At 43.2% G+C, this 26,857-nt stretch overlaps 1 protein-coding gene across 8 annotated transcripts in view; it reads right to left on the reverse strand.

The window, feature by feature from the left end:
• PHACTR1 (phosphatase and actin regulator 1) overlaps window positions 1-26,857 on the reverse strand; it is a 585,520-nt gene that overhangs the window by 45,800 nt on the left and 512,863 nt on the right. For all 8 annotated transcript variants that reach the window (XM_015135539.3, XM_028846699.2, XM_077998524.1 and 5 more), the window contains 2 exon segments: window positions 15,506-15,753; window positions 13,405-13,561 (listed from right to left, as the gene is read on the reverse strand). In XM_015135539.3, the coding sequence (XP_014991025.1) occupies window positions 13,405-13,561; window positions 15,506-15,753 (405 nt within the window).

Consider the following 26,857-nt stretch of genomic DNA (forward strand, 5'->3'; position numbering starts at 1 on the left):
CAAAAAACTAGCCGGGCGAGGTGGCGGGCGCCTGTAGTCCCAGCTACTCAGGAGGCTGAGGCAGGAGAATGGCGTAAACCCGGGAGGCGGAGCTTGCAGTGAGCTGAGATCCGGCCACTGCACTCCAGCCTGGGCGACAGAGCGAGACTCGGTCTCAAAAAAAAAAAAAAAAAAAAAAAAAGAATGAGATCATGTTCTTTGCAGTAACATGGATGGAGCTGGAGGCCATTATCCTAAGCAAACTAACACAGGAACAGAAAACCAAACACCACATGTTCTCACTTATAAGTAGGAGCTAAACACTGAGTACACAGACACAAAAAAGGAAACAACAGGCACTGGGGTCTACTTGAGGGTGGAGGGTAGGAGCAGGTTGAGGATCAAAAAACTACCAAACTACCTATCAGGTACTATGCTTATTACCTGGGTGACAAAATAATCTGCACACCAAACCCCCGCTATATGCAATTTACCTCTCTAATAAACCTGCACATATACCCTTGAACCTAAGTTTTTTTTTCTTTTAAAAGAAACTCATCAAAGAGTCTCCAACAAGTCATAGGCCCAAAGTCCACACAGTGACAAAAATCTCGGAGCCAGTCTGAAAGGCCTAGAAGAGATATTTGAATATTCCATGCAGTAAAATTGCCTTTTAACCAAGGTTTAGACCATTATTTGAATGCTTCATAAAATGATTTACATCAGAGTTTATTCACTGCCTCCTGGTAAGTTCACAAGTGACTAAGAAATCCTTTCATGGTAAATTTATGAGAGAAATGACACATCTTTGTGGCTGTTATAAGCTTATAAGTGGTTAAAAGGTTGTAGAAAAGACAAGAACATCTTGCAAAAAAAAAAAAAAGTGGTCTGACAACTCAAGTTGAAGTTGTTCACATTAATGCACAAGTTTAAGAGAAAAGAACCTCAGAAACAGATGTTTAGATTATTCAGTGTTTACATGATCAGAGCCCTGACTCATTTCCATTCTTTTGGGGACATTTTAAAGGGAAAAAAAATGGCGAGAGAAATAATCTAAAATAAATTTGCACCCATGAAAGAATTTGCTACAGAGAGATCTGCACCTTCTTCATGGAACTTGCTGCATCTTTTCTGGATGAAACCAGAGAACAGTAAGCACACCGTGACTCACTCATCTAAACCTTCTGAGAAGCATAATTATCTAGCTGCCTTTTAAATAACACCCACTACAGAGCTGTGAACACGGTTGGTGCTTAATCAACAGTTTCCAATTGAATCAACTGGCTGAAGCTGAGGTTCCCATGGTCTCCCTTAGTAACTTGTTTCCCTGGAAATTTAACCTTAAACTCATATAAAACAAACTCACTCAGGTTCAAAGTCTACTGTTCCTTTTTGTGATTTCTCAGTTGTAGTTAAGCTAGTTTTTCCTTTAAGCAAAAGCAATGTTGATTTTTTTGAGTCTGTTTTTTCTAATTGAGATAATTTTGATTTCCATAAGTTGCTTTACTAAACTTAACCTCAGGCGCAAATTCATTGATACAGACCATGGGTATTAGTGACCTCCATATACTGGCCCCAAGACAGACCCCTCTGGCAATCCACGTGATATGCTCCATTCAGATGTACCTGGTGCCCCTGAATTCCAACTGCTAACTGTGAAAAGTCTTAATCAAGTCTCTTATAGCTGTGACAGTCCCTTTTACACAACTGCAAGAACCATGACCTAAAGACCTATGTGGCAACTGTAGGCTCAGTGGAATTGTGGAAAAGGTCCTTTATGTTCTTCCAACACTGCGTGTGCTTCTCTATGTTTTCCACACTCCCTTGAAGTGAGATTGGGTTCTGATGAATGGACTGTGAGCAGAAGTGATGTGTGTGCCTCCTCTACTTGCTCTTCCCTTGAAACTGAGATTGGAGCCATGTGTTCTAGAAGTATGTAATAGCTACCTGAAGGATCAAGGCTACCAGATCCACATTAGGCTTAACTCCAGTGAGAAATAAACCTTTGCTGCTTTAGGTGACTGGGATTTAGGATTTTCCTGTTAGGGTAACTAGCATTCCTTATTCTTTTTTTTTTTTTGGCCCAGACTGGAGGAGTGCAGTGGTGCAAACTCAGTTCACTGCAACCTCCATCTCCTGGGTTCAAGCGATTCTCCTGCCTCAGCCTACCACGTAGCTGGGACTACAGGCCTGTGCCACCACACCTGGCTAGTTTTTGTTGCATTTTTAGTAGAGATGGGGTTTTACCTTGCTCAACAGGCTGGTCTTGAACTCCTGATCTCAAGTGATCGACCTGCCTCGGCCTCCCAAAATGCAGGGATTACAGCTGTGTGTCACCGTGCCTGCCCAGCATTACTTATTCTAATAAGAGTCTAGCATGATACAGTATTCAAACTCACCAGGAGAAGGAAGGAACTAGCATTCATTATCTACTACAATTGAAAGTCTTACTCATTTGGTGCTCTGGATGACCTTGTGTGGGAGGTCCATCTTACAGACGTGGAAACTAAGGCTTGACAGGGGCCCAGTTAGTAAATGGTGAAGAGCTTTCAAGTTCAGGTCCAGCTCCAAAGTCTTTGATTGCTCTTCTTACTAGCCCACTGCTTCTCAAACTTGAGTGTGCATCGGAATTATGCTAGTTAAAATGCAGATTCCTGCACACCACCCCCGTCCCCAGCCCAAGAATTTCTGATTCTGAGTCTGGGGCGGGGCCTGACAATATGCATTTTCAACAAATTCCCAGGGGAAGATGATGCCATTAGCCCATGGGCCACACCAGGAGAACCACTGCATCGAACCTCTGTTCCCCACATTGCAACAGGCACAGGTATTACTGAAATGCAATAAAAAGCCCAGTTAAGCCCGAGATAGAAGAATATCTCCTTTCCTCTTCTTCATTCCATGCCTTATCTCTCCCTTGAGGACATTTGCATGTACAAGCTTGACCCACTGGTCTAGAACTTTACAGTCCACCAGGATACCTACTAAACCACAGGTCCTTGGGAGGGAAGCTCTGTTCAACATGAAAACTAAACCAAACTAAACATTTTTTTCCAGTGGGTTTGCCAGAAATAGGAAAACCCTGGATTTAGAAGATGTGCTTCTCTTTGCCCTTTATCATCTCTAAGATAATTGGTTCTGTTTCCTCATCTACAGAATGGGATTCCCAGTAGCAGCCGCCTTGCAGGGTTGCATGGGGATTATTAGATGAGGTGCTGACGGGGAAACACTTTATCTACAGCAACAGGCTTTAAAGTTATATATAGCATGTGTCAGGGACCTTCGCCCTGAGAGGTCTTTAAATGTAGATGGGTTGATTCTTCTTTCACTTCGCCAAATATCCTGGCTGGTTACAGTGGCTCATGCCTGTAATCCCAGCTCTTTAGGAGGCTGAGGCAGGCGGATCACTTGAGTCTAGGAGTTTGAGAACAGCCCGACCAACAGGTTGAAACCCCATCTCTACTAAAAACACAAAAATTAGCCAGGTGTGGTGGCACATGCCTGTAGTCCCAGCTACTCAGAAGGCTGAGGCATGACAATCACTTGAACCCGGGGAGGTGGAGGTTGCAGTGAGCCAAGATTGTGCCACTGCACTCCAGCCTGGGCAACAAAGTGAGACTCCATCTCAAAACAAAACAAACAAAAAAATCAAAAAACGACAACAACAATAACAAACCACAGCGAATATCCTCAGAAACACAGCCTTTCTTTCTGCCATCTGCTTAGATGAACAACAAACAAGAACAATCATTACAGATTAGGGGAAAATCACCTGAGAACAAAAAGGGGCTGTGAGTAACAAACAGCTCAGTCTTTGAAGCTTCCTCTTCATCTACCCTAAGAGGAGCCTCTTAAAATGTGACCATGCAGCCCAGAAGATTCCTCCATTCCCTGCTTAGTCTGCAGTTGAGTATAGCTGTGCTCTCCCCACCCCCTGCACCCAAAATTTGAAATGCTGCTGGAATAATCAGTCATTTAAAACAGCTCTGAAATATAAAACAAAGTAAGACTCACAACCTCCAAGAATGGCCACTTTTTTTTCTTTTTTTTTTTTAAAAAAAGAACCTGTGCAAGTTTAAACACTAAGATCGATTGTGTTCCCACTGGGTAAAAGGCAGCTCTTTGTCCACCACACTTACTATATCACTGAAAAATGTATAGGCTGCCGGGGCAGCCGCAAGTCACAGATGCAGAGAACTAGCGGTGCTCCCCAAGATGTGGCTCTGCTCCTCAACATGCAGACCTGGGCTTGCAGGCTGGGCCTCCTCTCCTCCTGACACACAGGCATGCACATACACACACAGAGTCAAGGCTTAGAAACTTTGTCCTAGCAACAGGATGTCAAGAGTTCAGTCTTTGCTGCAGCTCTTAACAGCTAGAGGCTGGAGGGAGAGAGTAAGAGGCCATGCACGTCCCTGCAAGGGCTCTGAGACATGTTCAATGGCTGTACGGCCCTGTGATGGCTGTGACCCATGGCTCAATGCCAGAACCTCTACATGTGTGGTTTTAAAGTTTTCTTCTACCTCCTTCCAATGCATCTTGCACAAATCTTGTTATCCAGACAGCTTTCTCACCTTCCATTGATTTTTTTTTTCTAAAATAAGCCCCAGTGAACATGTGGTTTCTTTAACTTTCTATCAAACAGGTAGTGCTGTAGCCTAGGTTCATCTGAGCACCTTTCGGAAGATGTCAGTATTCCCGAAGGACTCTCAAAAAGGATTTTCTACTGTGTGCAGTGAGTTCATAAAAGATGTCAAATTATCTGAAAGCAGCTTAGCTCCTCTAAGAGTCCATGCATTTGTGGTACAAATGTTGTAGGACTCAATAAATACATTCAAGTCATGCTCACCCTGACCTGACTTGTTCCCAACACACAGTTTCAGTTTGGTGACTGGCGTCTTCCTTCGGTTTTATGGGAGGTCTCAGAATCCTCCTAGTTTATGGGAGGTCTCCCTGGCCTGAGCCACTCCCACCCAGGCTTTGTGGATCTGAAGATGAGCGAATACCAGGGCCCTGTTTCCATTTCTCTTCTGTGCTCTCTAAGCTGTGCCCCACTCCCTGCTCCTCCACAGCTGAGATGAGGATGATGATGATGAGGAGGAGGAGGATGATGATGATGGCGATGATAATGGCACACAACTGCAAGGGCTAGGCCTACAAGCATGGCCTCCAAAACTTCACTCCAGTCTATTTTCCTTCCTTTTTTCTTTGCAGTGGTAATTCACAGTGACATGTATCCAGGGACACTGAGTAAGTCCAAGTTGAATTGAATTCATAGAGCCTTTTATTGTTATTCCTATTTTTAGAAAGTGTTTCTGCAGCAGAAGAAATTACCTAGCCTGGGGAGATGCCAGCTCACACTCAGCATTAGTCCTTAGATTCCTGGGGAGACACTATTTGGCACTTTGGAGCTAGGTGTCGGTGTGTCAGACTCACCACACCAATTTTCCCCAACCATAAACACTACTTAAACTACATTTAGAAGTCGAGATTACTGTATTTTATTGGCTGTGCTACAAGCATAAAAAATGGATTTCAATTTTCTCTCTTGAATACTGTATCATGATTTAAAGCAGCGCATAATCCTTGGTACATATTATTTCATATTCTGCTTGTAGCAACAATGGTGTAGACTACTTAGGAGTATAGAATACAGATTTAGGATACTTTTTCTATCTAGCATATTATAAAATTCTAAATAAGGCAGAGTAACATACTAGGTTTCATGGAGATGATCAGACTATTATCTCACTATCTTATTCACTATGCCCCACTTGCCAGCCTTTAAAGTCATGGTAATGATAAAGTAGTGAGGAGGAGAGAAAAGAGGAAGAATTTTGGCCATTTACGAAGGAGAAAACCACATCTGATCTACCACGTGGGGCTTAGTGCCAGTTTCCATGCCTTAAGTGTAGATTCAAGCTATCAGTGTCACTAGGTGCTTTAACCTTAAACCCTTCTGATTCCCAGGCTGTGGGTGTTAAGGAAAAGAAAGCAGGGAAGCTACTTCACCAGCTTCATCCAACTTAATGTGTTCTTTAGGAGTCACTTATAGACATTCTGCAGCAACCTAACTGAATTCCTAAAACAAAGACCTGGAACAAGTGTTCATTTTTAGGAATATGGCATATTGATTGAAGATCAATCCACACAAATGAGCAAAGTCACACACCTCATAACCACCTTTTGGTTAATGGACTGCATATGGGACTGTGGTCCCAAAATAATATAATACTGTACTTATATTTTACCTTTTCTATGTTTAGATGCACAAATACCATGTGTTATAATTGCTACAGTATTCAGTACTGTAACATAGCATACAGGTTTCTAGTCGAGGAGCAATAGTCTCTACCATCTAGCCTAGGAGTGTAGTACACTCTACCATCTAGGTTTGTGTGAATACACTTCATGATGGCCACACAATGACAAAATTGCCTGACACATTTCTCAGAATGTAATCCCATCATTAAGCAATGTATAGTTACATTCAAACTAATTTGAATTCTACAGATGCTAATTTTAAATTGCTACTGATAGACACATACACATGTTCACATTTACATTTACAACACACCTACTATTCCTGTCTCATTGTCTCCTCGGCATGTGCAGTGCACGAACAAAGACTTCATGAATATACTATAAACAGAATAAACTACACCATCCAGGTCCAAGATTTAAAATAGGTGGCCCAGGACTGAGATGGAGTCATTGCGCCGAATTCAGTCTACAAATATATATTTTTGCCTATCTCAGTTAAAGAGGGGTCTCATTCTGATGCTCAGGTTAGAGTGCAGTGGCACAATTATAGCTCACTGCAGCCTCGACCTCCTGGGCTCAAGGGATCCTCCTACCTTAGCCTCCCAAGTAGCTGGGACTACAGGTGGATGCCAACATGCCCAGTTAATTTTTAAGAATTTGTTTTGTTATCATGGGGTCTATGCTGGTCTCAGACTCCTGGGCTCAAGTGATCCTTCCACTTTGGCCTCCCAAAGTGCTGGGATTATAGGTGTGAGCCACTGTGCCAGTACTATAAAGTCTAAAACAATTGAAATTGTCATTTTAAAAATCCAGATTCTTTTCTCAGAAGAGCTAACAAACTAGTCCTTCATTTTTGCAAAACAACATGGGGTTGAAGCTGAACAGCGATGGCCTCTTGATGCAAGGGTGGACTTTTCATCTTGCCCCTGTTCCCAACACTCCCTCTTTATCTCCTCACTGTCTGCTTCACTTCTGTGCAATATCTCTCTGTCTCCACATGCAACTGGGGTCATGGTCCCTTCTCTAGGTAAACCCACTTGACACTTCTCCAAGTGTTATGGATTGAATTCTGTCTTCCTAAAACTTCCAGGTTGAAATCCTAATCCCAGCACCTCACAAGGTCTTTACAGGGATAATCATGTTAAAATGAGGTCTTCAGGATGGGGTGGTGGGCCCTAATCCAGCATAACTGGTGTCCTTATAGAAAGGGGAAATCTGAACACAGAGATACACACACAGGGAGAGCATCATGCAGAGACGAAGGCAGAGATTGAGGTGATGCATCTACAAGCCAAGGAAGGCCAAAGATTCCCAGCAAACACAAGAGGCCGGCAGAGACGCCCGGAACAGAGCCTCCCTCACAGCCCTCAGAAGGAACCAACTCTGTTGACACCTGGATCTCAGACTTCCAGCCTCTAGAACTCTGAGACAATGCATTTCTGTTGTGCCACTTGATTTGTGGGACTCTGTTATGGCAGCCCCAGCAAATGAATACACCAAGTAGCTTAAATGAAGTCAGTATCTTCCTTTGATCATTGGGAATAATCATAGGTGAGTGGTCTGCATTAGTGGCTATGTCTAGCTTAGGAAAAGGACATCACAAGGAGAAATGTTCTTTCCCAAACCAAGTGGCCAGGCTTCCAAGAGCTTCTACATAGAGATGCATCCGACTAGAAGCGAGGGGTCTGCCTGCTCCAGCTCAGTTGATGAAAAAATTCTGGTCAACTCTGACTGCCAAAAAAAAAAAAAAAAAAAAAAAGCCCATAGTTCATTCCTGAGTAGGAGGGTGATATTTTAAGGGTAAAGGGATATTTTAGAGGAAGGAGTATGTCAGGGAGGTAGACGGCCCCAATCCTCATTTACTCCTGTGCTCACTTTAGATGATAAACTCCTGTGTGTATGGTGAGGCACTTTCCATTTTATTTTTCTTTTGCAGGCTTTTTCATCTGGTCCAAACAACCAAGAGGGTATGAGTGGGGACAGAGGACCGCAGTTGGAGAGGACTGGGCCAGTCGATCCTCTGTTGGGTCTGAAGAGCTAGCTGTTCCCTAGGTGAGGTCCCAAGTAGACTGGCTGTTGACTGACCACAAATAGGTCATGTTTTGGAGTCTTAATCTCCTTCCTTTAAACATGAGTAGCCCTATCAACTTACTGAATGACTCACTTTTTATAGGATGTTTCAGAATCAAAAGCACAGCTTGTTAGGCATCAGGTTTCTCTTTAGTTCCAGAACACCCCATAACTAGTGATCCGAAGCTCCAACCTCTGGGGGTTTCACTTCACCAATCAGTCAGTGCCACAGGCTGGAACGTGAGGAAGTGCCAGAGCATGCTGGTTCTGGCTGATCACGAGGTCGCCCTGACAGGGCACCCTAACTATGAACTTTGAGAAGCATGGCTCCATGTCTAATTTTTTTAATACTGATATTTTGGGGTAGTATGTTCAATTATATTTCAAATAAACAAAATGGGGTCATGAGGGAACATTACTCTTGTGGGAATAAAAAGCTTGACAAATGAACAGAACTAGAAGTAGATATGATGGCTAAGATCCCATAGTCAGGGCACCTCCTAGGGTTCAGGATGTGGAATCCCAAGAGGAGATGTAGAGAGAACACAGAATGGTTTCTCATGGGGCAGGGTAGGTGGGGCGAGGGATTGCCCTGAGGTCTCTGTGTGTCCACTGGAGATGAAAAGTGTTACTCACGTAGCACTGAGAAGTGACCCTCAAATCAGGGGACTCCAAGAGAACTTCATCAATACGAATCTAATCACATGTCCTCATATGTACCATTTCTTTTTGTATAAGACACAGGTACTACTGCAATGATACACCATGCACAGTACAATCCGGGCACAAATAACCATGTTAAAAAGGATGACATGAAATGAATGTAAACAGAAGCTCTACTATTTTCACCTGGCACCCCAGTGGATGGCATCATTCACCACTCCTTGGTCCTCTGTGCCATCCCAAAGTTCAAAGTCTGTATACATATGGAGGAGGAGCCACAGGAACCCTGCTGACCAACCTTCATGTCCCTAGGGTAGTCCATACGTTTCCAATGGCAGTTAATTGAAATAGTTATTTCTTTAAAAATCCAGATGACTTGCTGACTGAGACTTAGGAGAGTCTGCCCAATAGCCTCAACAAGTAAACGTTTTTGGAAGCACAGGGATTATTCTTAGAATGCTGCACATTGTGGTCTTTTTTTTTTCTTATGTTACTGGAACTTTCAGGCTAAAATTATGTTTTCTATCTTGCTGACTCCATGAGGACCACAGACTTGGCCACATGCTTTTCAAAGAGCCTAACATTTCCAGTACATTAATAGCCAGAGAATGCTGCGGCCTTGTAGCTTCAGAAATGTCAACTCTACAGCACACGTCTGCATTCCTTTAGTTGCTTTTTGTGATCATAAAGCACATGGTTTACACATAGTAATCAGATGACCTAGTCTAATGCCCTCAGGGCAAATGACTAGGAAATGAAAGAATCAGAGCTAGAACCCAAACTCCTGACTCCAGAGTAGCTCACTCTCTACCACAGTCACTTTTTGGTTCTCAGATTTCCCCTTCATTCTTCCCTGGCTTCAGGATGAATGGGTGGCTGGAAGCACAGAGCTGAGCTCTCAATTCTAAAGGGAATAGTCCCTAAAACTCTTTGGGTCTGCATTAATGGCTGTGCTACCTCAAAAATGGCCTTGAGGTATAGATATGACCTATCTGCCATATGGAGACATGTGCTAAGCTCTGTACAACTTTGCCAATTTGCTAGACATTCCTGACAGTCTGTCCTTTAGGCACAGTCCCTGCAATCTGGCTAGAGCTTCCAAGGGTCCTACCACAAAGAAAGAAACTCCCTAGTTGAAAGAGTGAAGGACAAAGTGGGTTCAGAGGAAGGACGCAGGTCATCTCAATCGCTTGAATATGCTGCCTTCTCTACTTTGTCTTTCTGTCCCTAGTTGACGTGTCTTCTTCTGCTGATAAGGTTTGGTTCTGTGTCCCCACCCAAATCTCACCTTGAATTTAATCCCCATAATCCCCACATGTCAAGGGCAGGACCAGGTGGAGGTAACTGAATCTTGGGGGCAGTTTCCCTCATGCTGTTCTTGTGATAATGAGTGGGTCTCATGAGATCTGATGGTTTTATAACTGTCTGGCATTTCCCCTGCTTGCACTCATTCTCTCTCCTGCCACCCTGTGAAGAGGTGCCTTCTGCCATGATTGTAAGTTTCCTGAGACCTCCCCAGCCATGCAGAACTGTGAGTCAATTAAACCTCTTTTCTTTATAAATTACCCAGTCTCAAGTATTTCTTCATAGCAGTGAACTGAATAACACACCTGCTATCGGCCATAATGAAAGAGGGCTGGGAACGAAGTATACTATGGTAAACGTTCAGTGGATGTCACAAATTCCAAGCAGTATTTAAGCATCCTTATTAGGGGAAGAGTTGGGAAAGGGCTGATTTACCAGAATAAGATTTCAGATACAGAGAACCTCTTTCAGGACATGGATGGTTTGTCTCTTCCCACCTCTGGGTTTTGCAGCTGCCTTTGCTAGCCAGTCATGGTGGTGGCTTGTGGATATGTATTCAGGCAGGACAGGCAGGGGTTGTCTCTCTTTTTAGGAGTATGCTCTCAGACAACGGTGCCCTTTTTTACTGTGCTAGTCTAAACCAGGTGCAAGGACCCCACAGTGAAAAAGCAGGTGGCCAGGCTCACAGGCCAACTTCCTCTGCTTCCCATCTCTCTCTCACACTTGCCAAAGAAGAAGTCACTCAGGCAGCCAGATGCTCTGGCATCTCACTCCCACCTGCAGATAAATTTTCATTTGCCCCTCACATACCTGGGGCTCTGCTTGTACTGTAGCAGAGCTGGAGGAATGGGAAGTGAGGGGAAGGAGCTATGATAAAAGATCTGCTCCTTCTCTTTTTTCTAATCCCCTAGAGGATAATGTGTAAACTTGAACAAGCTGGGTCAGGAGTAGCCCAGAACCCTACCCACCCACCCCAACCAATCTCAGAATTGACATATGGTTCTATGTAATGTGAGAGAGATCAGGGAGGCCAGGATCATTATCTTCAAGTATGCTAAAGCATGCCGTGTTACAGGGGATGAAGGTGCAGAAAACACAGAATAAGACCAATGGATGGGAGTGGCATGGACAGATTTCAGTTCAATATTGGAAAAATGCCTAACAATAAGGCTCTCCAACAATGGGACAGGCTCTCTAGAGAGCTGCAACTATCACTGAGGTATTAAAAGAGAAGGCCGTGTTACTCCAATCAATGAGAGAAAGTATGTATGTGTGTGTGGCAGGTGGTTAGATGTTTTCATTCTATGACTCTAAAGACTGCATAATACTCTGTCCAATCATCCATCAGTGTTGACCATTTTACAAAGCCCTGTACCATTACAACATCCTCCAAGAGGAAACCATGTTAATTTTGGAAAAGAAGCTACCCTTAGGTAACAAAGTAAATCAGGTGGGAGGGAAGAATACTGGCATACAGTTGGATGATGCCTATGTCTACATAATCTCTATGCACCACCTTCCTCACTTGTACATTGCAAAGGTGATGGTAACAACAGGTAACTGATTGCTTGCTATGGGCCAGACACTGTTTTAAATACTTCTATTAACTTGCTTAATTTTCACAACTCACTCTTTTACTTATGCAGCAACACAGAGAAGAAACTAAGTGACTTACTTAAGGTCATACAGCTAGTAAGAGGGAGAATCAGAAATTAAGCCCTGGTAGACATCCACACATTATGTCCAGGCACTCACAACAGTGTCTGGTACAAAGTAAGGGCTCAAGAGAGAGAATTCCAGAGCTGTGCTGTGTGACATTATGCAAAGCAACCAAAGTTCTCTATGCCTGGTGTTCTCATCTGTAAAATGGGTGTACGAATGTGTATCTTATAGAGAGGCCCAAAGACAAATGATTTAATACATATAAAATGTTTAGAGAATGGTGGCAAATAATAAGTAATCAACAAAGGTTACCTAATGTCACATAAACATGCCCTTGATTACAAATACATAGATAGGTGGTTAATATCTTAACATAATATAAAGCTATGCCTATGTCTGTAATATCCATACATAAAGGGCAATCACTCAAAAAGAGTCCCAGTGGAGTAATGAGGCATCACTACCAACCACTTAACCGTGTAGCAGAAAGTTTGTTTATCTGACTGCTTTGTGCTTAGTCAAACCACACCTTATCTCTCCATAGGTCAATTCTATTACATGATGGAGGCCTTCCTTTCCTTCCTTCCCCTCCCTTCCCCTTCCCCTTCCCCTCCCCTTCTCCTTCTCCCTTCTCTTCTCTTCTCTTCTCTTTTCTCTTTTCTTTTTCTTTTTTCTTTCTCACTCTGTCACCTGGGCTGGGAGTGCAGTGACATAATAATGGCTCACTGCAGCCTTGACCTCCTATGCTCAAGCCATCCTCCTGCCTCAACCTCCCATGTAGCTGGGACCATAGGCATGTGCCACCACATCTAGCTAATTTTTTATGTAGAGATGGGGTTTTACTTTGTTGCTCAGGCTGGCCTCAAACTCCTGGGCTGAAACAATCTGCCCTCCTTGGCCACCCAATATGTTAGGACTACAGGCATGAGTCACCGTGCCTGGCCAGATGATGGAGGCTTTTCTACAGATGATTATTCTCCCTGGAAAACTGCCTCTCAATTTCTCCCTGAACCTTGAATCAAGTGAATTTTCCAAGATTTGTATAAATGAAAGAGAGAGCACTATCGAAACAACCTTGGAGACAAAATGGGATGTTTTCCATTGCATCTTTTTTTTTTTTTTTGAGACAGAGTCTTGCTCTGTCACACAGGCGCAATCTCAGCTCCCTGGAACCTATACCTCCCGGATTCAAGTGATCCTCCTGCTTCAGCCTCCTGAGTAGCTGGGATTAGAGGCCACCATGCCTGGCTAATTTTTGCATTTTTAGTAGAGATGGGGTTTCACCACGTTGGTCAGGCTGGTCTTGAACTCCTAACCTCATGTGATCCACCTGCCTTGGCGTCCCAAAGTTCTGGAATTACAGGCATAGGCTACTGCGCCTGGCCGAGAGTGAATTCTTTTGCTAGAATCTGGAAAGCTAAAGGCCCACTGCCAGGGAGGCAGAAGGTGCCGCTGTCCTACCTGGTGAGCTTGGTGCCAATCTGTTGCCTCAGCTCCAGCCGCTCCTCATCTGTCTGCCTGGGAAGGATGTTCTTTTCTTCCAGCTCTCGCTTGGAGGGCCTGTTGCTGAGTTTGATGGCTAAGGAGTCCTTCCTGCAGACCTTCATGGCCAGGGAGCCTATAGGAGAGAGAAATGAGTCAACTAAGGCTGACGTATCTGCCTGGGCTCCCACAGGGCCAACCCTGGGCCATAAGATCCAAGGCAGGAAGGAAGTCATCAATGCTTTAACACCTGAAAGTGGTTAAGGCCTCAGTTCCTAGAGTTCCTGCCATTGCCACACACTCTACCCCCCTAGCACTGTGTGGGGCACATGGACAGCACACGGGGAGCCTGTGATTGGGTCTCTGCTCTCCAGGAACACCTAGCATGCAGGTGACATCACAAAGGAGGGCAGGACTGGCTGTGGGGTGCAGTGGACTGCAAAGGGGGAGACAGGACAGCAGCTTTTAGCAATTAGGGGAAGTTTCACGAGGAGGAGGGGCTGACACCTGAAGCAGAGATGAGAGTCCAACAGGCAGCAGGTGGGCGGGGATCTGTGTCTGCAAAAGTTCAGGGGTGAAGGCTACACCAGGAAATCTCAAGAGACAGAAAAGATCAACTACACTGGAGCTGGGGGCATGTGAAGGAGAAAAAAGGTAGGTGGACGAAGTGGGGCTGGTTGGGGGTGGGAGTGGAGGTGAGGGCTTTGAAACAGGCAATATCCTGGGGTGGGTTTTTTCTTTTTAACCCCGGGGTTTCTGAGCAGCTGAGGCAGGGCTTCCCTACATCTGGTATAAATCAGTGGTTCTCAACCAGTGGTGATTTTGCTCCCCAGGGGACACCTGGCAATATCTCAAGGCATTTTTGATTGTCAAAACTAAGGTGCCAGGCAGAGGGTGCTACTGGCATCTAGTGGACAGAGGCCAGGGATGCCTGTAAACACCCCACAGTGCACAGTATGGCCCACACCAAAGAGTTATCTGGTCCCACATGCCGGGAGTGCTGAGGTTGAGAAACCCCGTTATAAAACATTCAGTTCTCTGGATACTGAACAGCAAAACAGGGGCTGAGCAGTTGCTCCCTCCATTCATGGATCATTGAGGTCTTTGGCTGCCCTGTGTGGTTCTTTCCTTGACATCATTTGGATCCCTTCATAGCTTGCCAGGTCTCACACGGAGCCAGCTATTTGAAGCCTGGTAAGTAGAGAGCAAGAGAAAATGCCAGCAGGCAACAAGTCTGAGGATGCCTTTGGGCTTTATTGTGTAGTGCTTTTCTTCTTTCTTCCTCCGCTGGTTTTAGAACATGGGCTTTAGAATGTGACAGAGCCTGCATCAAACCCCAGCATTGCCCCTTAGCAGATGTGAGGCCCTGGGCCTGTGCCTTGCTTCTCCATTTTCTGCCCTTATCTGTAAAATGAGGCAATAGCATCCATGCCTCAGGGTTGTGAGATGTAGGTGAGAGATTAAAACCATAGCCCATTGTCAGGCACACAGTACATGTTCAATGCATGGTTGCTATTCTCGTAAGTTCATTTATTAAAAAGTTGGCCAAATATCAGGCTGTACTCACGTAACTAAAATTTATTTACTGTTCATGGCTAGAGTGATAGGTTTTGAACTTTGCTTTCTTCATTTCTTCTCTTGTCTCTTAGCACATTTAAAGGTCATAAATAAGAAATTTAAATTGAGGCCTTCAAAGTTGCTGAGGTATGCTTAAAAACTGAATTTGTTGCATATACAGTGGGTAGTATTTGAGTGTTTGCTAGACAGACAGAGTTTTAAACTTTTTTTTTTTTTGGGTCGTGGGAGAAGTTGCATCCTAAGGGAAGCAACAAAGAATAAGCCGTTTAAAGAGGTAGGAGGTGGTGGTAATTTTTAGAGCTAGGAGGGCATTTACCCTCTCTTCTTACTGATGTAGGAACTGAGGCCCCAAGAGGTAGAATAAGCTGCCCTACGACCCAGGACCAGTCAACACCAGAGTGGGGATTAGAACCCAGAATGCTGGGCTGCTGGGTCCGCTCTCTGCTCTCTTTCCACAATAGCATGCTTCCCCACCCCTGGTGAAGAGTTAAGATGAACGCACTGGTGTATAATGAGCTGTCATCGTCTTCGTCCTCCTCCTCTTCCTCCTCTTCTCTTGTGTACAGGCAAGAAGAGTCTTCGTAGTCTGACTCGTGAGGCACATTTTCTTTATTGTCATCACATTCAATCACAACAGTTGGCACTTGTCTTATTTCTGGAAGGCCCATAGGTCCTGCTTTGGTGACCCCGTCACCCGAGTGCAACCCAGAGCTGTGGTAAGAAGTGGAACAGGGGACCCGCTGCTCAGAGCTGTTTAAAGACAAGGAGGAAAGAGGAAATTCATTTTGGCAAACGTGCTCTATAAATGCATCAAAACTATTTTAAAACTCAGTTGTTTAGTCCTAAGAGACAAAGGGTCTACTGGGCAAGTAAAGTTCCACTGCTCATCTTACAGGGAATCATTTTAAGACGGCACCATTTCCTGATGGGAATAGAAAATAATAAATGCAGCTCCTCGTGAGTGGTGTGATGGTTGCACAATGATGTGAACGTACTTAATGTCATTGAACTGTATGCTTTAGAATGGTTAAGATGGCAAATTTTATGTTTTCTGTATTTGCCATAATTAAAAAAATTAAAAGCAAAGGTAAAGCATTAATCTGCTAGTGAAGCTTCAGTTTCAGGAGAGAAAGATAATAATTGAGGTTCTAGTTTTCTAAAGCTACACAGGGCGACTGATAGGGACTAAGTGTGTGAAAGACTGAAATGCTGTGGCTGGAGATGCTGAGAAAGGGAAGAGGGGGATGGACAGAAGGCTGGAGACCCATGCATGACATCATCAGCGATGACCTACAGAAAGTTATCTCCCACAGGGAGCCACAGGTAATGCCAGTCTGGATATTTTGCAGGTCAATTTTCTAAGAGGCATCGAGGATGATGTTTTTGGTTCTACTTCTTAAGTTGAACCAACTTGGATCAAATATCTTTATTAACTAAAAAAGCTATACTGCTGGGCGTGGTGGCTCATGCCTGTAATCGCAGCACTTTGGGAGGCCAAGGCAGGCGGATCATGGGGTCAAGAGATCGAGACCATCCTGGCCAACATGGTGAAACCCCGTCTCTACTAAAAATACAAAAATTAGCTGGGCGTGGTGGCACACACCTGTAGTCTCAGCTACTTGGGAGGCTGAGGCAGGAGAATCACTTGAGCCTGGGAGGCAGAGGTTGCAGTGAGCTGATATCATGTCACTGCACTCCAGCCTGGCAACAGAGCGAGACTCCATCTCAAAAAGAAAAAAAAAAATCTATACAAGTTTGTTGTTCGAAAGTTAGTAAATGCATGTCATCAAAAATAAAGAAAATAATTATTTTCTGAATCCTCTAGCTGAGGATTATGTAGTAACTTAGAACCCTTTTTATGACGGGCTTTGCATGAAATCTAGCAAGTATCATAAGAATATGAAGCCAGAAACCACAGTTAAATTTTGTAATTCTTTTTCAGATTAACTGGAAGTGGAATTTATATCTTTCATTTAAGGAATTTCTAAACACAGGAAACTCAATGCATTTTACCATCCAAAAGTGTTTGACATGCATAAGGAAAATGGAGCATGAGGTTATATTATATATCAGTAAGTTCTACATTTGAATATTTTATCCAAAAGAAATCTGACTTAGGACATATGAATACATGCCTCTCCTCTGAAACTTTCAATTATGCTTTAAATTATTGCTATGCCTAATGTAAATTCAATTAACTTCCTTCCTTCCATTGTTTCCAAAGAGCTGTTTTTCTCTTTGTAGTTTTCACATAACTCTTCAGTGACACAAATGGAAAAATCTAGTTAACACATTATGAGCTATGATGTTCAATGCAATGAACTAAATCAACTTAAAAAAAGCCAACTACTGAATAGTATTAAATCATATATTTATAAAAATGCAGCATCTTATTAGTGGTTTACCACATTAGTGGTTTACGTCGGTCCATTTCCCACCTAATTTAATACAAATGACAATGGGAGCAGGAGGGTGAAGTCCCCAGAGTGGCAAAGGGTGATGGGAGTGGGGCTAGGGACTTGGTGCTCACCCTGCAAAAGCAGCCCTTTTATCAGTGACAGCCACTCCATTCCAACTGTGCTTGGATTTCCACATTGGGTATTATAGGAAGTAAGGATGGAAGAGGCAAAAAAATGTAATTCCACGGCTCATATTTTGCCCAAATCCTGTCTTTCCTCTCTCCACTTTCTAATTAGCAATGGTTTAATTAGCAATGGTTCCTATAAAGGCACAGAGCTAGGGATAACAGAAGCCGGGAGCTGGGGATGAAAGCAGTCAATAGATATTCTTGTTTGGTGGGAAGAATCTTTTAAGGAAAAAAGTTGGAAACCAGAAAGCATGAGTTTCCTTAAGGTAGAAGGCTCCAAGTTGATTCAAGAAGATAAAGAAGAGCGAAAAACGCAAAGGAAGATAAGAAACTCCACCTCATAGGTAGTGTGTGATCAACGAGAGGCTGTGGTTTCTTCTCTTTCAAAGATACATGGGCAGCGTGAGACCTTCTTCAATAGGATGGGATTAAATGGAGGGCAGCTGGCTACTTTGAAAGGTACCAGGTACCATGCTACTGGGTTTGTCAAATAGGGATTGGTCAAGTGCCCAATGACTGCCTGTTGGGGCACTAGAGAAACAGCTAAAGACCTCTGGGACCAATCAGGTCATCTTCTTGATGTGTGAACCCTAGCATGTTCTTGAATGCCTAATTTTCCTTAAGAATGAAGGAGGTAGTTTTCCAGGAAGCTACGTGAATCCACCAAAAGAATTGTAAAACATTCTATTAATAAATATCCACTGAATGCCAACTACACATCAGGAAGAGTCCTGAGAAGAAGACAAATGCCCCGATAAACCCACCCCTTTTGTAACTATGGAGAACCACAGGAGAGCAAGAAAAGAAAGGAGAGTACAGGAGTTAGCTGAGAAGGAGGCTGGGAAGGTTAACATGTGGCCTCAGTTTGGGGAGTCAAGACAGATCTGGGTCCATGTTTTGCCACTTACTGTCTTCTTGACACTGGTCACATTGTTTAACCTCTGAATCTTGGCTTCCTCAACTGCAAAACGGGGTAAATCATGCCTTTTTTGTAGGGCTGGTGCATGTGAAGTCGCCTGTTGACACGGCCTCAAATGAGACCCTCACTGGTTATTGACAGACATGGCCTTTCAAGTGGTTTCACAGCATACTCAGTTTCAGTCCAGTCTCCAGAGCTGTTGGAGCGACTTTCTAAAACTCGGATCTAAGAGCCTCACCCAAGAGAACTTTGAAAGCCTCTCAAGTCTACAAAACTACTGCTCTGGGAGTGATGCAAATGAAAATTCAGTTAACGCATCATGAACTGTACTATTTGAGGCAAAGAACCAAATCAACTCAAATGCAGCATCTTATGACACGTGGCCTCTGTCCCGCTGGTGACGGACACCCAGCAGAACATCAGTCTCTGTAGCACGAGTTTTATATAATATAGTTATCCCCTAGATCTGCTCTAAATACAGGCTCTAATTCCAAAAGGAAGGTGAAAACCATTAGCCTGCAAAGAGTAGCTTAAACATAGTGTCATGTGCCTGCCACACCCTACATAATTTGGCCCAAATTATTAACACAAACTCATTCCCACTTCTTTACTTCTGTCTCCAAACAACTAACCCCTTGATCACCTGCAACTATGCATTCAATGCTCTTGCCCTGGAATGTGTTCCCAAACCATCTTCACCTCATTCATTCCTATTTCTCAATACTTGTCTCAGTCAATGCCTTGCCTGTGTTTACAGGAGAGTCGTCAGGTGTGAAAACCATGATCATCTGTTTGCTTACTATCTTCTCTTCACCACCCAAGGCTGTAGGCTCCTTGGGGCAGAAGCCATGTCTTCTGTTTGTATCTGGGGCAGAAGCCATGTCTTCTGTTTGTATCTGGTACCTATTACCATGCTTAGTGCCTAGTATCGTGCCTGACACAAAATAGATGCTCAGTAATTGTCTATTACTTTAGCCGAAGGAAAGAAATACAGGCTGGAATGACTGATGTTTAGGTACATTTGTAAGCAGTTGGCAAAACATGTTCAAAAGGTATTAACTAAGGGATTGTTTTTTAATTTTCAGAGAGGCATCTAGTGGTGTGCTGCAGGGATGTGGTGCTCTAGACTTGGTTAGCATCTTTATCAATGGCAATGATAAAAAGGGCATCCTCAATGAATAAGTGGAAGAATTGAAGGAGAGAAGGAAAGAAGCGAGAGTGAATAGAGAGAACATTTACTAAATGTGTAATTTTCACCCACAGTGTTGCATTTCACCTTTCCAACAACTGTACAGGACAGGTGCTGTTCTCCCCATTTTACAAAGCAGGAAATTGAAGCTCTGAAAGGGTAATTGAATAGGCCCACAAGGACACAGTTGGTAAAGGAAGGGCTTGAAATTTGAACCCACTCTATTACAAATTCTGCATGCAAAAGTTGAACTGTGATACTTATGAGATGTGTTTTTTGATAAAACACAAACCCCACTAAATGTACCCATGCAAGATGGAGGAAATATCATGCCTTGTCAACGTGTGTGAAAAATGGGCATTATTACTTTATAACTATTTTAAGTCCTACTAACTAGTGTTCTACCCTGCCATGACCAGGCCACTCCTGGGGCACTGAGTTTAATACTCAGGGCATTCAGGAGACCAATCCATTCACCGATCACCTTGGCTGCTTTTGCACCAAAATAGCAGAGTGGAGTAGTTGCAACAGAGCTGAAAATATTTACTATCTATCTGGTTCTTTACAGAAAATGTTTTCTGAGCCCTGATCCGAACCAATGTTTTCTAAACCTTGATTATACTCCTACCTCCTTAATTTTTTGTGTATGGCATCTTTGAAGTCCATTTACACTACTATTTACTTTGTAATTTTTTAAGTCAGTGTGGTACTTTTAAAAAAACTTAAACACTATTGTAACCTCATCCTAAGCAAATGCTATCTTTGTAATAACAGGTTTTATATGTAAATCATATAGGTTTATAACATGTTAAGATATATTTTTATATTTGTAATACATATATTTTCAATACTGATATATGCATAAGTGCATATAATATTCAATAAAATATTAAAACTAATAAAAGGTTGTCCTAAACTCATTTTCTGTACCACCAATGATGCAGGTATCCCATTTTGGTTAAATGTTGGTCTAGCGCAGGCTTTTTCAACACAGGCATGACTGACATTTTGGGCCAGAAAATTCATTGCTTTGAGAGTTGTCCTGTGCATTGTAGTATACTTAGCAGTACCCCTGGCCTCCACCCACCGGATACCAGCAGCACTTCCTCCAACTGTGACAGCCAAAACAATCTTCAGACATTGCCAAATGTCCTCTGGGGGACGAAAATCATCTCAGATTAGGAGGCACTGGCCTAGAGCATCCACAGTGGCTTTGCTGCTTGCTGCATTCTCAGCACTATACCATGTGAGTCTCCTCAAAAGCCACTTAGGTATTATCAGGAATCTGCAGCATTCGCTGAATGATGAAGAACTGTCCAGATCCTCTCACGTGAGTTCCTGACTTGTCAGGTCTGAGGCTGGCACTCTGGGGGCTGTACCAAGACGCTGATGCTCTTGGGGTTCTACTTACTCAGCTACTTGCACGCCTGCTTTCAGTTCCTGAGCTGTTACCTCATGAATGCAAGAGCTCCAAGCTGATGCTTGAGTGAAACAGGTTTTCTCATTCTGTTGCCCAGATCAGTGATTTACTGAATGACACTCAGTGGCCTGAGAGTCACATCTTCCAGAGTACCTATCAACCTCCCTGAGGAATTGCTGACTCGTGTAATAAGATCTATTCTAGACCATTCACATCAAAATTCTTTGGCATTAGGCATTTAGTTGGCTTCAGATTCAAATGGACTTCATTGCATATGGGTTGTTTTCACCCTCCCTCTTCCTAAGGGCTAACTAGCTTCTAAAACCACAGGTAAACGTGAAGAATCTCATCCTAACCTCCGAGATGGAGCCTTTGTTCATTCTTTTTTTTTTTTTTTTTGAGACAGAGTCTCACTCTCACCCAGGCTGGAGTGCAGTGGCGCGATCTTGGCTCACTGCAACCTCTGCCTCCTGAGTTCAAGCAGTTCTCTGCCTCAGCCTCCCAAGTAGCTGGGATTACAGGTGCCCACCATCAAGCCCAGCTAATTATTGTATTTTTAGTAGAGGCAGGGTTTCACCATCTTGGCCAGGCTGGTCTTGAATTCCCGACCTCGTGATCCACCTGCCTTGGCCTCCCAAAGTGCTGGGATTACAGGCATGAGCCACTGGGCCCGGCCACCTTTGTTCATTCTAACTGGATTATTGCAGATGATACCAGAAGTTAACATTTCTAAATGCTCACACTGTCCCATGTGTTGATTTACTTGAGCTTCACAAGGATCCTAAAAGATAGGTACTATTGTGATCTTCCCATTTTAGACGGGAAAACACAAAGGCACGTGGCCAAGGTCACACAACCAGAGGGATGCAGACATTGAATTCAGGCTGTCAGACTATAGGACCTGATCTACTGATGTCACTATACTACTGCCTATGTAGAGGCAGTGGTCCCCCAGTGGCTCCAAACCTTACTCTCCTTCTAGAACCTCCCCCTCCGCATCCACCCAGTCCACCCTCTATTCTGCTGTCAAACCGGTCTGATCATGTAATTCTCCTAATCAAAAGAGTCAGGAAAGGCCTCACTGTAAACTGGGTCAACGCCACCCTCTATAGCATGGACTAAGAGGTGCTTCACGATCTGACCCCCCAACTCCTTTCAATCTCATTTGTTATAATTCTTTACTGTCTCCCCAGTGTTCCAGCCACATCAGACCACGTGCCACTGCCCAAGTACAATGTGGACTTTCTTGCTTCCTCCCTCTGCTCCTGCAGTTGCTCCACCCCAGAACTCACCCTTCAGGTTTTGGCCTAGAAAGAGTATCCTGCCTATCCTTCAGGGATGGCTCAAATCTCATTTCATTTGAGCATCCTTTTCTGATTTTTAAAAATGGAAATCAGTCCCTTCTCTGCACATCCATAGCCTCTGTTCCCAGCTTTGTTACAGCATCTGCCACATTAGGTTATAATTACAGGCTAAGCATTTACCCCCACCCCCATTAACTGCGAGCCTCTCCAAGACAGAGGCTGATGATCTTCCTGCCTCAACCTCATCATGGCACGTGTGTTTGGAACTGATGGATAAGTTGATCAAATATTTGAATTGAAGTCACACGCAATCAGAGTACATCACATGACATTTCCAATTACTTAATTTGCTAAAATTAGGATCCCTGACCCTTAGATAGAGTCTTGCTGTTGTAGGGAAATTCTCTTTGTGAAAGGAGCATTAGGATTTTGGGAATAGTGCTCTAGAGTTCTTTTGCCTAAGAAGACAACTCGAGGAGCAAAGGCACAGAGATCTATGCAAGCAAGAGCACGTTGGTATGGTGTGGCCTTCATTCCAGGACTGTGTGTCCACAGAAGAGGTAACAGAGAGAGCTTATGGTATTCCAGTTTCCAATTCTATACTCACAGGCCCTCAGCCCACTTCAATTCAGACTGTCCAAAGTTAGGCTGCTTTGTAAGGTGACGTCATTGAGCTTGATATGATCTATATGGTTTCTTCTTATACTAACATCCTATAATGAATTTAAACAAAGACCAAAGGCCTTAAATTATTTTCCAGGGGAAAAACAGATGAATTTCTGCTCCCTGTCATCTAGGTAGCACTCAATAACGTCATTTTCTTGACAAACATAAGAGGGATGAACGTGCAGAAACTAAAGAGCATTCCATGATGTTCACAGGATGTTGGACAGATGCACCATTTCAGAATATTCCCACACAATGTCTTACAGATACCAGCGGGTTCCACAGCTCAGGATGAAGGAGCAGGGGCATCTTTCAAAACAACCACACGGCAACCACAGATGGTCCTTTAGTGTCCCATGAAAGTGTGTTGTAAATGTTCATCATCTCATTTAATCGCCACAAAAACTTGCAGAGTTAAGAAGGGTATTGTTATTATCTTGATTTGCATGAATGGGCACATGAAGTCTCTGAGAACACAAGTGATCTCTCGGTGGTGATCACAGCAGGATGTGAACTCAGGTCTTCCCACCCAGGCCCTGTGTTCTTTCCATGAACCACGTTGCCTTCTCCTGGAGAATCAGCAAAGCCCATCATTTTTTTCCATAGATGTATATGCTGACTATGAAATGCAATTTATACTGCAAATTTTAAAAACCATGGAATATAATATTTTTATAACAAAAAGCAAGGATAACAGATGTTCACACAATCCAGCTACTCTCTCGCTATGAATTTTGCTGTGAAGAGTCCCATGATGAGGGCTATTGTGGAACACGTAGGGAGGGGGTTTGAATTCTAGACTTGGGGATACAAGTTTTGTGTAAGTAGTACACGGCTGAGGGTGAGTAGGTGTGCAGAAAGAATAGGCGACAAGAGGGAGGACAGAATAATTACCAGGCTGGATAATCCAGCCTTGCACAATGGAGCGCTGGTGATGAAAAGGGGCATGCGGTGGGTTTCGTGTCTATTGTGGCCACTTTAATGACACATCTCCTGGAGGATAGAGAGGCATCACCACCACACTCCTCCCAGGACCCTGCATGATGGTTCTTCAGTGCCCTGTCCCCGCCTGACATCATATTACATATTCATAGGCTTATTACCTGTTGCTCCCACTAATGAGTAAGCTCACAAGGATGAGGACGTTGTTTCGTCCTTATTTTCCCCTAGAGGATGGAACAGCTTAAATGAACAGAAAAGAATGAACAGAAGTATCCCTAAAACAGAAGGCTTGCTATTTGCACAACACTGAAAAGAGATGTATTTGGAAAGCTTGAGAGGAAAATGGCAGTCCCGAATCGATAAAAGGCACACATTTAAAACTGCCTTCCTCTCATCACATCTACAGGACACCTTAGGGAGGTGAAAAGCTGTACTCTCTTCACCTGGTCTTGTTCACACCAAGAATGACCTTTACCAAGACTTCTTCTTGGAACACTCAACTCTTCTCTTTGACTCTGTTAAACTAAGTAGGAGATGCACAGGTTGAGAGCCCAGGCAGATAACCATTTCTGTCTCCCTTCCCTTTTTCTACCACTTCTTTTCTTTTCTTTTCTTTTCTTTTTTAATAGCTCATTGCAGCCTTGGACCTTTGGGCTCAAGCAATCCTCCTGCCTCAGTCTCCTGAGTAGCTGGGACTAACAGGTGCATGTCACCACACCTGGCTAATTTTTTGATTTTTTTTTGTAGAGATGGGGTCTCGCTATGTTGCCCAGACTGGTCTCAAACTCCTGGGCTCCCGAAGTTGTTAGGATTACAGGAGTGAGCCACCGTGCCTGGACTTTTCCTACCATTTCAATGGCTGAATGTTTTTAAGGGTTCTCTAGACTTCAAAAATGAAGAGACTGACTTACCTTTCATGTTCATTACTGGATAAGGGTAAAGCACAGACCTTACTTTCAGTCATTCATACAGGAATGAATGCCAAGACATCTACCGTGAGTCCAGGTCATTATAAGAGTCACTCCCTTTTCAAGGGAGCTTTGTAATAATCACTTTATCTCCATTCCATGGTACAGGCTGATGAGTAGGAAATCACTGTGACCCATCCATGGGAGGAGAATTACTGGCTGGCAAACACCTTTGAAACTGTTGTAGGGAATCAAGTGCAGGTCATAAAATTGAAAATCATTGTCTCTTTTAAATCCTTAATCTTTCTCTAAAGTAGGTGGGATCCATTTCACTATCATTTCTAAAGAAAAACATGTAATAAAGGGAATATTGCTTTCTGGTATCTGATTTTAAATGCATCCATTGTTAAAAAAAAAAAGACATTAATCTCCTCAAAGGACAGAGAAAATTTATAATCTACAAATATGACACTGAAAACCAAATTAAACTTCAACAGGAACAGCTTTTGTAATTTAATCTGCACGAGTTAGGAAGTGAGTTTTCAGAGGAGAGAGAGAACAATCAGCCACTTTCCTCCTGGAGACCAAAAATGTGTGAGAAATTATGCTGCAAATTGCAGTGCCTGAGGCTGAAAAATAGCAGAAATAACCACTGTAGCCCAAGAAAATAGTTAATCAGCTTCTTTTTAGGAAAGCAGGCATACATCGTGTGGTTTATCATGGCCTAGGATTGGCCTTCTAAGATAAGACATGTAACATTAAAGCTTTTGTTTTTTGTTGAACTTTAGTCAGCAAGAAACTATGCTGTTCTATATATAGACGAGGGCACTGAGCCTTCCTGAATAGAAAACGTATTTTGAGTTTTTTTTTTCCATCAGTGGTAATGGATTTAAATTAATTTGTTCACAGCCTCTGTCCTTTCAGGGACCAATGAATGACCCACATTTCTGAAATACTGTCTGGGATTGGGATGTGATGAACAAAACCATAAGACACACAGAGTCTGACCAACAGCCCATCCCTCCCAGCATTCTCTATTTCTGATGGAGAAACCGGCGGTGGCTTTTCTATTTGACTTTGTCCCTAGATGCTGGTGGGTGTTCTAGCATGCTTGGTTGAGCATGGGTACTAAAAAGGCAGGACACAGAGTCAGCAGGACTGCGCAAGTCCCAGTTGGACCATTCGCTAACCTAGTCTCTTGGTCTTTGGCTCCTCATCAGTTAAATGGAGAAACCTAGGTGCCCACCTCACAGGCAATTGCGAAATTAGAAGGCAATGCTGGTGCAGTGTGCTTCCTGGACATCAACGCTGAGAGCTGCTGTTTTAACTAGGAGTGCATGTCAACACCAACAATTTATCATAAATTAGTCATTATAGATATTATCCGCTAATTTATTAAAATATTTCCTTTAGTATTTTAATAGTTTTGATTCACAAAACTTTCTGGACAACGGTTTCTAAGATCAAATAATCAATATTTGTGCACTGGAAAAGGGCAGGATTTCTATTGAAGGAAACCAAAAAAAAAAAAATCAAAAGCAGATTCACTTTCTTTTGAAAACACACTTCCTTTTTTTTTCATCTTTTTAGCCTTAAAAAGGTGTTAATGGTTTGTACGGTCTCATTTTAACTTTCCTTAAACAATTAACTTAGGAAATTGGTTAGACAGTTTCCTTGCCAACCTTATAGGGAAGGACAGGTCTTGCTCATAATGACATTATTTTGCACTAAAACCACATCTGTACCTTGGAATAGCAGTTAAATCTGAAAAACAACATGTACGTGTAGCCAATTAAAGATGATAAATTTAGGCTTTAAAAGCAAATAACTGACCTAAAGTAAGAGATTGACAGTGCTGGCTTCCAAGGGGCAAGGACAAATGTCTAACTGGAATTGTGTGAGATGCTGAAGAGATGATC

The sequence above is a fragment of the Macaca mulatta genome, chromosome 4 (assembly GCF_049350105.2).
Source record: "Macaca mulatta isolate MMU2019108-1 chromosome 4, T2T-MMU8v2.0, whole genome shotgun sequence".
In the NCBI taxonomy this organism is placed as follows: Eukaryota; Metazoa; Chordata; class Mammalia; order Primates; family Cercopithecidae; genus Macaca; species Macaca mulatta.